Raw genomic sequence first — 12,783 nt, 5'->3', positions numbered from 1 at the left:
ATGTGATAATGACCAGATAATCTGTTTTAGTGATGTTGGTTGAGCAACAAATGTTGGCCAGGACACTGATGAGAACACCCTTGCTCTTCTTCGAATAGTGCCATGGAATCTTTTACAACTACCTTAAAGGACAGACAGAGTCTCGGTTTAAGGTCTCATCTGAAAGATGGCCCCTCCGACAGTGCAGCACTCCCTCAGTACTGCACTGAAGTGCTACATCTTTTCTCTATACAGACGCTGACTGACTTGCTGTGGTAGTTCCATAATTTGCACTTTTTTTTTAATAGCCAATCTAATTTCAGGTCCTACTCTTTTTACATACTGGAAAATGTTCTTAACTAGTACAAGTGTGTAGGTGTACATGTGTGCACTGGGGGCCCAAAGTTAGGAGCCATCCCTGTCTAACACTCTAATGGCAGCAGCAGTGCAAGTGTACAGCAGAATGATGTTATTTCTGATTTATGGCTCATTATGCGTTAAGCCATCAAACAGAACACATTTTTTGTGTCATGCCATACCAGACTGTCTTCACCGCTTAATAATGATGTGAATTTTAATCACAGTTATAATAGTAGCACTCCCATACTGGAGTATAAATTACATCTAGCAAAAAATGTGCACTTTATGCACATCAGTGTACTTTACATTTTACATACAGTGCACTTTCTTGAGCATAATATACAGTCATAGTTTCTTAATGTGAAGAACCCATTAACTAAATGAGGAAGGTTCCTTTTGCTGCTCATTTAGGTGACACATGCATGTATAGCGGTGTATTTTTACCAGAAGCATATTTACATAGCTATGGGTGGGTAAATGGTGAACATGGCTGCACCATGCCTGGTTGGGCAAGCTTGATGGGCCAGGTGACCTTTTCCCTTTCTTCTCTTCATACGTTTGTATCTGTATCATAATAAACTAGAGATTTTCATCAAAAATAAATCCCTTCCTCTTTAAATTTGTTTTCTCTTCTTCTTTATACCATCTAACACTATGCTTCACCCCCCACCCTCCCTCTCCACCACCACATATAGGGTAAAGAACATAAGAAATAGGAGCAGGAGTAGGCCAATCGGCCCCTCGAGCCTGCTCCGCCATTCAATAAGATCATGGCTGATCTGATCCTAACCTCAAATTTAAATTCATGTCCAATTTCCTGCCCGCTCCCCGTAACCCCTAATTCCCTTTACTTCTAGGAAACTGTCTATTTCTGTTTTAAATTTATTTAATGATGTAAGAAGGCAGCCTGACATTGATGTAAGTAGGCAGCCTGACATTGATTCAGCTACTCTACTGCACAGTGTGATGATACACTAACATACTGGGCTCCCATACTGCCAAGTTAAAACAGCTGCAATAATTTATTGCGTTGGCAGCTCCTTATACCTGCTACATACCTGTGCTGACAGGATAGGGAGTGCTGTTATTGATAGGGGCACGTGTTGATAAAGGTGTTTTCGATAGCAGAAGGCGGTTGGTGAAATGTTCATCACATGGAATACAGGAAAGGTCCAGGATTTCAGAAAAGGATCTAGAGTATGGGGAAGAAAAGAAAATATGTAAAAGAGGGATATTTCAAGAATACAGAAAAAATACATTTTAGTGTCAGGATATTACTCTCAGAGAAGATAGTGTTGACATTTTCATTGGCACTTTGCTGGTGAGTTTATTTCCCATGAGATGAGTTCAATGCAGGAAATGTATGCTGGATACAACTGTAACTGTGGCATTTTCATAACTGTCATTTCTCTCAGTTTTTGGCCCAGTGATAGCACTCTTGCCTGAGTCAGAAAGTTGTGGGTTCAAGTCCCACTCCAGGTACTTGAGCCCATAATCTACACAGTGCCATCTTTCAGGTGAGATGTTAAACCATCAGGTGGATGTAAAAGATCCCACAGTGCTTTCTGAAGAAGAGCAAGGAAGTTCTCCCAAAGTCCTGGTCAACACATTTATCCCTCAACTAACATGACCAAAACAAATTATCTGGTCATTTATCTCATTGCTGTTTGTGGGACCTTGCTGTGCACAAGTTGGCTGCTGTGTTTCCCTAAATTAGTACACTTCATAAGTACTTAATTAACTGTGAAGCACTTTAGGACGTTCTAAGATCATAAAAGGTGCTATATAAATGCAAGTTCTTTCTTTCTAACAATGGACCGTTAACCCAGTGATCTGAAAACTGCAACTTTTCTATAATGTGTCCTCACAGAGCTGTGTTCCTGAGGTGTTAACAACACCTCCTCTTGCAAGAAACCTGATTACTGGATTTAATGTAGTCTTGCACTATGTTACTGAAATCAATTCAAAAAGAGGATATTATTGCACCGACCAGAGGTTTACAGTAATTACAAACTTTATTATTCTCCTTTTTATATCACTAGCAACAAAGATGCTTCTGCTGTGCTAACCCTCAACATAAAACTGGGCTTTGAAACGCCGACCCTTACATTCTACATGGTTATCTGTTACCACGGAGCCTCTGATTAGCCTTGTACCCCTGACGGCTTCAGACTCACTGGTTAGCTAACCCAATACAGCTCAAGATACAGCTCCAAACTGCTCTGAAGATTTCCAGAACGAGAAGCATTACATTTCTGTATTTCTCACAAGTATATTAGGTGGTCAGCAACTCAAAAGCGTGCTCAATACAAAGGGGTGTTTGCTGGTTCAGGAAATCTCTGGAACATTCTGAAGCTCAGGCATGTGACTGCAGGAAATTAACATCTGCTCTGGACAGAATAGAGCTACAGGCTTTACGCTTAACAGACATTAGCATATTGAACCAACTTTTATTCCACTAGAACAAACTACAAGCACGTGTTAATGCCTACAGTATATCGATACAGATCAGCCATGATCTAATTGAATGGTGGAACAGGCTTGAGGGGCTGAACAGCCTACTCCTATTCCTATGTTCTTATGACCATCAGTATTCTCTGCAGCTTGGCGAATTAGCTAACCCTACCTAATTTTAACCCTGTGTGTACTGTAACTAGCAAGAAAGAATCCAATAAATAATCCATCATAGACAAATTGCTTCATTTTTGTCAGATCTTTGATGTAACGATTCACAGATAAACTCTACAATACTTCATACAGATATTCAATTAACAACAGAAAAACAGAGGTCACAAATATAACGATGGGTACCTTGGAAGATATGACCATTTCACATATTGTACTGATCATACAAACATTTACAAATGGAGCAACCAATGTTTTAACATCAAAGGGGCAATGCTGCTAATTAAGTCAAGGAAACAAACTGCTTTGGTCTTTTAAGTATACAAAACCAGAAGTTCAAACATTGCTTTACTTCCAAGGAGGATGAAAAGATCTGGAAGTGAACAAGCCACCGAGGTTATCTTGTGCACATCGCAGCAGAAGGTTACAAAGCAACACTGACAGTTCTTTGTTGGTAGTGTAGCCTCTCAATGGCGTGTGGCACTGGGGAATACTGAAAGGTCCAAAAAGCAGAAAATAATTAAGGAAATATTTTTTTAAAATGAGAAATTATTAGGAAAGTTATTATTTCACTAGTAAAATTCTTCTAATAAGAAACAACCTGTCCTACAGCTGGTTACAAAAGAATCGGTTGCAACAGAAGTACTACAAGATGTAAAGAACTGAAGCTTCAGATTCCTGCAAGGAAACCAGCAGCTCGTGAAATGGGGAGCCATTCTGCTGGCCCAAGTATACCAGCTACTAGACTGTCCGATTAGTCCTTCACATATCGTTTTTGTTTGAAAAACCACTCTCCAGGGATAAATAACTGCTTACATCTCATCTTTACGTTTAGCTCCTTTTAGTATTTGTGCTGGATGATTATGGTTTAACGCTGTGATCATTCCAATTTTGGCTGCTTGGGGAACACTGCAGAGAAGCAAAAAAAAAACAGATCAGTACTAGGCCCATGGGTGAAATCGAAGGGCTAACTTTCCAACCATGCCCAGTCGGTCAGGGGCACTGCCCACCAGAAGTATATATTGAAACTTGGCACACACTGCACACGATCTTACGGCCATTTTAAATGGTCAGAAAATCACGTGGAATGTGCGTCCAAGTTTACGAGGAGGAGAGGCGAGAGGTCAAAAAATTACCCCCAATCTATATATTATTTTAAAAAGTCACGTGTCTTGAGTGCTGTTGCTTTTGAGCAAGCTGATTGATCTGTGGAATATGAGATAAACAATGATCTTGCCATGACTGAGGACTGGTTTCTCTCATTTTCCCGTGGGAGGTTTTCAACAAATGTTGCTTTGTATAAAACTAATAAAAGCACCAGAATATCGTTACACTTATCAGATTTTCTCAGTCTTGTTCAAATCAGTTTCTAGATCTCCAGAAGCTGTATTATTGGATATAGTTTGGCAGGAGCTCCCTCTCTCATTGCCCACTGTCACTCTTCCATTATGATGTGGAAATGCCGGTGATGGACTGGGGTGGACAAATGTAAGGTATCTTACAACACCAGGTTATAGTCCAACAGTTTTATTTGAAAATCACAAGCTGTCGGAGGCTTTCTCCTTCGTCAGGTGAAGAAGGAGAAAGCCTCCGAAAGCTTGTGATTTTCAAATAAAACTGTTGGACTATAACCTGGTGTTGTAAGATACCTTACACTCTTCCATTATAGCATCACATCTAGGTGTGGTATCCTACATACAGTAACAAGCTGAGGGAGTCTGGTGACAGGAAGTAATAGAGTGTTTCAATAGCTGCGGACATTTCAAATAGCTTAAATATTTTGATATAAAATGCCAAATGGAAAGTACAATCAGAAAAAAATGTAAGTTGTGAGGCTTTATATAATGGGCAGGTGAAAAATGTTGGCAGTTCAGATAATTCTGTCTTGCTGGGCAAGAAGAGTGAGCAGCAACTTTAGCCAAGAACATTTCATTTCCACAGAAAAGAAATGTGTTTTTGCACATTAGGTGGAATATGAAAACAGGCTGCAGCAAGATAATACTACAAGAAGTACAAAACACTCATCAATTTGACTCCAGTGGTTGCTGGGAGCACATGAAGATTTGGAGAACTCGTATGAGATACCAGTGGGCTAGTCACAGATTTAAGCTCCAGCAACCCTTGGTTTGTTCCTACGTATAAAAATGATAGCTAAATATTTATTCAGATGTCTCTTTACCCAGCTGATGGTGTAAAGCCGAGTTTACCGACTCCGTTCCAGTCTCTGTCAATGCTCCTTTGCGCTGCTAATTTTTGGGTGACCTTTTCTCCTTCTATTGGCAGACAAACAAACATGAATTTTGCAATTAAGGAGAAAGCATGTTTCACTTTCTGTTTTCTGATTTTCACTTTCCCATTGTGCGTTCCCTTTAAAATCACAATTGTGCCAGAAGCTCATGTTTTCCTGCCTCTGTATTCATCTACTTAACAACAGTCGTTGCACGCTACAAAGTCATTTGTTGCGTGACGCACTTTGACGAGCTGATAAGGCTCTTTATAAATGCTGAACTCATTTGCTATCATGGTTTTATAAATGCTGAACTGTGGTTTATTTGTAAAGTGGCAGTAAGAGTCCTACAGTCACCAAACTATACGGTTTCTTAAAAGCGTTTTTTTACTTTCCCTGGTGACTCAGTAGATAAATACGATGTGTGCAGAGTGAACAGATCAGGAAGATCCCAGCTTCGATCTCCAGTCAATGCTGAGTTGACTGATCTCAGCTGGGGAAGAGGCGGGGCGGGGGGGTGCTACAATTGGCTGCAGCACTCCTGGGTTAGAGAGGGGACTATCAGTCAGGGTTTGGGCTCCTGACCGCTGTGCAATGATCCCTGCTGGGCAGGGCACGTATGTGAACATCAGATGAGGACAGAATTGGGCTTCGCTATGATGCCCCTGGTGGTCGAATAGCCAGCACAGGCTTGCTGCCTCGGCTCACACTTGGGCGAGGTATTCATGGGCTGTCGGTGCCTGAAGGACCATATGCTAGGGTGAGTGACATTTTCCCCCCCACTGTTGAATCCTTATTCTCAACACTGTAGAGTCCAAAAGGTCAAGTCAAACCATCCAAAAGCCAAAAGTAATTAATGTTGCATCAATGACTCTAAGCCTTGTCAAGCAGGGCTCCACACCGCATTGAAATCAGGGATGAGGAACTTGTGCGGTGTAAGTGTTTACTACAGAACACAAGCATGAGTTAAGTAGTTTCTGGTTAGGTAGCCAAATAGATCTGCAGACATGAATGGAACGTTACTAACAATCATGAGCGGTTTGTCAGTGGGGGTACACACATTTGTACATGTACTTTACTTCATGATTGGTGAGTAGGTTCAGGTGAGTATTTCTCCTTATCTACAGTAACTGAAGTAAAAGGAAAGGGAAGGTCTGCAGGTCTTATAGGAAGGAGCGTTTATTTTTTAGTGAATCAAGGTCCCTAGTGTAGTTAACATTCTCTAAATTGAGAACAATTTAAAGGAGTAAACTCCTTAAAGGGAGTGGTAAGTAGTTTTTCTTTCCTTTTTTTTCTCTTGACATTGTAGTTGTTCTTAAGCTAATTTAAGGGTTAAGTCATGGCAGGAGATCCCAGCGCCGTGTCATGTTCCTCTTGTGGGATGTGGGAATTCAGGGCTCCTTCCTGTATCCCTGATTCCTTCACCTGCGGGAAGTGTGTCCAGCTGCAGCTATTGTTTGACCGCTTGACGGCTCTGGAGCTGCGGATGGACTCACTTTGGAGCATCTGCGATGCTGAGAAAGTCGTGGATAGCACGTTCAGTGAGTTGGTCACACCGCAGATAAAAATTACTGAGGGAGATAGCGAATGGGTGACCAACAGACAGAGGAAGAGTAGGAAGGCAGTGCAGGGGTCCCCTGCGGTCATCTCCCTCCAAAACAGGTATACCGTTTTGGATACTGTTGGCGGAGATGGCTCACCAGGGGAAGGTGGCAGTGGCCAGGTTCATGGCACCGTGGCTGGCTCTGCTGCACAGGAGGGCAGGAAAAAGAGTGGCAGAGCTATAGTGATAGGGGACTCGATTGTAAGGGGAATAGACAGGCGTTTCTGCGGACGCAACCGAGACTCCAGGATGGTATGTTGCCTCCCTGGTGCAAGGGTCAAGGATGTCTCGGAGCGGCTGCAGGACATTCTGGAGGGGGAGGGTGAACAGCCAGTTGTCGTGGTGCATATAGGCACCAACGATATAGGTAAAAAACAGGATGAGGTCCTACAAGCTGAATTTAGGGAGTTAGGAGTTAAACTAAAGAGTAGGACCTCAAAGGTAGTAATCTCAGGATTGCTACCAGTGCCACGGGTTAGTCAGAGTAGGAATGACAGGATAGCTAAGATGAATACGTGGCTTGAGAGATGGTGCAAGCTGGAGGGATTCAAATTCCTGGGCCATTGGAACCGGTTCTGGGGGAGGTGGGACCAGTACAAATTGGACGGTCTGCATCTGGGCAGGACTGGAACCAATGTCCTAGGGGGAGTGTTTGCCAGTGCTGTTGGGGAGGGTTTAAACTAATGTGGCAGGGGGATGGGAACCGATGCAGGAAGTCAGTGGGAAATAAAGTGGTGACAGAAACAAAAGGCAGTAAGGGAGAGTGTACAGAACATGACCGGACAGATGGTCTGAGAAAGCAGGGCAAAGACCAAGGGAAGTCTAGATTAAACTGCATTTATTTCAATGCAAGAAGTCTGATGGGCAAGGCAGATGAACTCAGGGCATGGATGGGTACATGGGACTGGGATGTTATAGCTATTACTGAAACATGGCTAAGGGAGGGGCAGGACTGGCAGCTCAATGTTCCAGGGTACAGATGCTATAGGAAAGATAGAGCAGGAGGTAAGAGAGGAGGGGGAGTTGCGTTCTTGATTAGGGAGAACATCACGGCAGTAGTGAGAGGGGATATATCCGAGGGTTCGCCCACTGAGTCCATATGGGTAGAACTGAAAAATAAGAAGGGAGAGATCACTTTGATAGGATTGTACTACAGACCCCCAAATAGTCAACGGGAAATTGAGGAGCAAATATGTAAGGAGATTACAGACAGCTGCAAGAAAAATAGGGTGGTAATAGTAGGGGACTTTAACTTTCCCAACATTGACTGGGACAGCCATAGCATTAGGGGCTTGGATGGAGAGAAATTTGTTGAGTGTATTCAGGAGGAATTTCTCATTCAGTATGTGGATGGCCCGACTAGAGAGGGGGCAAAACTTGACCTCCTCTTGGGAAATAAGGAAGGGCAGGTGACAGAAGTGTTAGTGAGGGATCACTTTGGGACCAGTGATCATAATTCCATTAGTTTTAAGATAGCTATGGAGAAGGATAGGTCTGGCCCAAAAGTTAAAATTCTAAATTGGGGAAAGGCCAATTTTGATGGTATTAGACAGGAACTTTCAGAAGTTGATTGGGAGAGTCTGTTGGCAGGCAAAGGGACGTCTGGTAAGTGGGAGGCTTTCAAAAGTGTGTTAACCAGGGTTCAGGGTAAGCACATTCCTTATAAAGTGAAGGGCAAGGCTGGTAGAAGTAGGGAACCTTGGATGACTCGGGAGATTGAGGCACTAGTCAAAAAGAAGAAGGAGGCATATGACATGCATAGGCAGCTGGGATCAAGTGGATCCCTTGAAGAGTATAGAGATTGCCGGAGTAGAGTTAAGAGAGAAATCAGGAGGGCAAAAAGGGGATATGAGATTGCTTTGGCAGATCAGGCAAAGGTGAATCCAAAGAGCTTCTACAAATACATAAAGGGCAAAAGGTTAACTAGGGAGAGAGTAGGGCCTCTTAAGGATCAACAAGGTCATCTATGTGCGGAACCACAAGAGATGGGTGAGATCCTGAATGAATATTTCACATCGGTATTTACGGTTGAGAAAGGCATGGATGTTAGGGAACTTGGGGAAATAAATAGTGATGTCTTGAGGAGTGTACATATTACAGAGAGGGAGGTGCTGGAAGTCTTAACGCGCATCAAGGTAGATAAATCTCCGGGACCTGATGAAATGTATCCCAGGACGTTATGGGAGGAAATTGCGGGTCCCCTAGCAGAGATATTTGAATCATCCACCGCTACAGGTGAGGTGCCTGAAGATTGGAGGGTAGCAAATGTTGTGCCTTTGTTTAAGAAGGGCGGCAGGGAAAAGCCTGGGAACTACAGACCAGTGAGCCTGACATCTGTAGTGGGTAAGTTGTTAGAGGGTATTCTGAGGGACAGAATCTACAGGCATTTGGAGAGGCAGGGACTAATTAGGAACAGTCAGCATGGTTTTGTGAGAGGAAAATCATGTCTCACGAATTTGATTGAGTTTTTTGAAGGGGTAACCAAGAAGATAGATGAGGGCTGTGCAGTAGACGTGGTCTACATGGACTTCAGCAAAGCATTTGACAAGGTACCGCATGGTAGGTTGTTACATAAGGTTAAATCTCATGGGATCCAAGGTGAGGTAGCCAATTGGATACAAAATTGGCTTGACGACAGAAGACAGAGGGTGGTTGTCGAGGGTTGTTTTTCAAACTGGATGCCTGTGTCCAGCGGTGTGCCTCAGGGATCGGTGCTGGGTCCGCTGTTATCTGTTATTTATATTAATGATTTGGATGAGAATTTAGGAGGCATGGTTAGTAAGTTTGCAGATGACACCAAGATTGGTGGCATTGTGGACAGTGAAGAAGGTTATCTAGGATTGCAACGGGATCTTGATAAATTGGGCCAGTGGGCCGATGAATGGCAGATGGAGTTTAATTTAGATAAATGTGAGGTGATGCATTTTGGTAGATCGAATCGGGCCAGGACCGTTAATGGTAGGGCGTTGGGGAGAGTTATAGAACAAAGAGATCTAGGAGTACAGATTCATAGCTCCTTGAAAGTGGAGTCACAGGTGGATAGGGTGGTGAAGAAGGCATTCAGCATGCTTGGTTTCATTGGTCAGAACATTGAATGCAGGAGTTGGGATGTCTTGTTGAAGTTGTACAGGGCATTGGTGAGGCCACAATTGGAGTACTGTGTACAGTTCTGGTCACCCTATTATAGAAAGGATATTATTAAACTAGAAAGAGTGCAGAAAAGATTTACTAGGATGCTACCGGGACTTGATGGTTTGACTTACAGGGAGAGGTTAGACAGACTGGGACTTTATTCCCTGGAGAGTAGGAGGTTAAGGGGTGATCTTATAGAAGTCTATAAAATAATGAGGGGCATAGATAAGGTCGATAGTCAAAATCTTTTCCCAAAGGTAGGGGAGTCTATAACGAGGGGGCACAGATTTAAGGTGAGAGGGGAGAGATACAAAAGGATCCAGAGGGGCAATTTTTTCACTCAAAGGGTGGTGAGTGTCTGGAACGAGCTGCCAGAGGCAGTAGTAGAGGCGGGTACAATTTTGTCTTTTAAAAAGCATTTGGACAGTTACATGGGGAAGATGGGTATCGAGGGATATGGGCCAAGTGCAGGCAATTGGGACTAGCTTAGTGGTATAAACTGGGCGACATGGACATGTTGGGCCGAAGGGCCTGTTTCCATGTTGTAACTTCTATGATTCTATGATTCTATAAACAAAGCTGAGAAAAATGCTTACTGCTAAAAGGAACAAAACATAAAATCATACAGCATAGAAAAAGGCTATACGGCCCATCATGTCTGTGCCGGCTCTTTGAAAGAGCTATCCAAATAGTTCCACTCCCTGCTCTTTCCCCATAGCCCTGCAAATATTTCCTTTTTAAGTATTTATCCAATTCCCTTTTGAAAGTTACTACTGAATCTGCTTCCACTGCCCTTTCAGGTCGTGCATTCCAGATTGTAACAACTTGCTGCTTAAAAAAAATCTCTTCATTCTCCCCCTAGATTTCTACAAATTATTAATGCAACACTTGGGACCCAGTGCAATTCTCTTTTACAGCGCACTCCACTGTTGACGTCAGTACTTACCAACAGCATCAGTATCTGAACTGCTTGAGCTTCTCAAAGAGCCTGTGTTTCTCTGACAGGCCTCTCTGGTAATTTCTAACTCCTCTTCAGAACTAGTGGACTACAAAACAATTAAAGCTTTTTTAAAATCGAGATTTTGTTTGCTTTCTAAAACATGTAATTCCTGCTTTCACATTGCCACATTGTCCTGAAGTAAAAGGTTGTTATAATCCTACCAACCCTTAGTGTAAATGCCCCAACAGTTCTTCAAACCAATACAAGTTTAGTTTTTAGTGCTAAATGGCTCTGAATCCATTTTTCACATCAGTGATGTTTGGGGTTTGTTTATCCCTATTTGTTATGTTTTATTCTTAATTGAATAGTCTAGGTGAAGGGTCAAGGCCCATAATGCAGGACATCACCAAGGTTGAAAAGATTACGGGAAATGAGGTAAATCAAGGAGTGATCAGGTGACGCCAAGCTTTGGAATTTACCAATCTGTAGATTGTAGGAGGAAGAGAAGCTAGAGAAAGTGTAGAGTTCCTGGGAAAGAATGTTAGAGTAGAAGACGGTGCTGAATCTTAGCTCCACTCCCCTGCTCTTTCCCCATAGTCCTGCAAAATTTTCCTTTTCAAGTATATGTCCAGTTCCCTTTTGAAAGTTACTACTGAATCTGCTTCCACCACCCTTTCAGGCAATGCATTCCAGATTATAACAACTCGCTGAATAAAAAAATTCTCCTCATCTCTCCTCTGGTTCTTTTGCCAATTACCTTAAATCTGTGTCCTCTGATTACCGACCCTTCTGCCAGTGGAAACAGTTTCTACTTAATTACTCTAACAAAACCCATCATAATTTGGAACACCTTTATTAAATCTCCCCTTAACCGTCTCTGCTCTAAGGAGTACAATCCCAGCTTTTCTAGTCTGTTCACATAACTGAAGTTCCTCACCCCTGATTTCAACGCGGTGAGGATACAGGGAAAAGGATGAGTGAGTAAAATAGTGTACTGGAAGGTTAGGTGGAAAAAGAGAGGAAAGTTCAGAGGAGCAATGACCATCGTAGAATAAAATCGATAAAACCTGGAGTTAGTTCTATTTTACCTCTTGGATAAGTTGATTCTCATTGAGGTCTGTAGTGGTCGAAGCTTCAGAGCAAAGAGAGACCAATTCAGGATTGGGAGTGAAAAACTCATCTTCCATACTGAAGGATGAATCTGATACAGGAAATTGTTGCACCTTCTCCCGAAAACATAAAATTAGACCAAATTAATTCATGCAAAGTTTGAACAACATAGGTTGTTAATTAATCATTCCGCTCATCTTTGTTCTTTAAAGAACGCCACGTAATATTTTGAAGTAGAACAACAAACTCCTCGATGGTTCGGCAAGTTTATCCAGAGTGTAGTTGAGCCACGCAGACCAGGAAGGATCCAGGTTTGATCCTGATCTCAGCTATGATGGCAGTTGGTGCACTACAATTGGCCTCAGCTCCCCTGGAAGGCAAAGATTGGCTGGGTTTGCAGCCTGCTAACTCCTGGTGGAAGTGGATGTTGAGAGGGGGTAAGGTTTTGGCTTGTCTGTGCTGCCCCTGGAGTTAGATATACTGCTGACACTTCAGGAAGGTACTAGAGGGCAGCCAGTGCCTGTGGAACTGTAGCACAGGACGGAGACAACGGCGAGAGGACGAGACAGTCTGTGCCTGGGCCAGGAACTGCTGCCAGTGATTGGGGGGGGGATGTAGCTACTGGTGGGGGAGGAACGGAAGCCAGGGCAACTTCTGTCAGGAATGATAAAATTGATACCCACCTAACCAGGGTCAGAGAATCGCTGGGGACGAATTGAGCTTCTTTTGAGGAAGTGGAAATAGGCCAAAGCAACAGCCAGCAGAGTGGTTTGGATCCCAATATCGGCAGCAGTTGCCACGGATAGA

General features: G+C 43.0%; 1 protein-coding gene across 1 annotated transcript in view; it reads right to left on the bottom strand.

Annotated features, from left to right (window-relative positions):
- LOC137299232 (inactive serine/threonine-protein kinase TEX14-like) overlaps positions 1 to 12,053 on the bottom strand; it is a 29,648-nt gene extending 17,595 nt beyond the window's left edge. The window contains exons 1-5 of the mRNA XM_067967894.1: positions 11,955 to 12,053; positions 10,873 to 10,972; positions 5,144 to 5,237; positions 3,781 to 3,873; positions 1,398 to 1,531 (exon numbers count right to left, since the gene is read on the bottom strand). Of these exons, the coding sequence (XP_067823995.1) occupies positions 1,398 to 1,531; positions 3,781 to 3,873; positions 5,144 to 5,237; positions 10,873 to 10,972; positions 11,955 to 12,053 (520 nt within the window). The remainder of the gene's footprint in view (positions 1 to 1,397; positions 1,532 to 3,780; positions 3,874 to 5,143; positions 5,238 to 10,872; positions 10,973 to 11,954) is intronic.
- Between the last annotated feature and the right edge of the window lie 730 nt (positions 12,054 to 12,783).

This window comes from Heptranchias perlo, chromosome 28, assembly GCF_035084215.1.
Source record: "Heptranchias perlo isolate sHepPer1 chromosome 28, sHepPer1.hap1, whole genome shotgun sequence".
Lineage (NCBI taxonomy): Eukaryota > Metazoa > Chordata > Chondrichthyes > Hexanchiformes > Hexanchidae > Heptranchias > Heptranchias perlo.
This window is presented reverse-complemented; position numbering and strand designations above follow the sequence as displayed.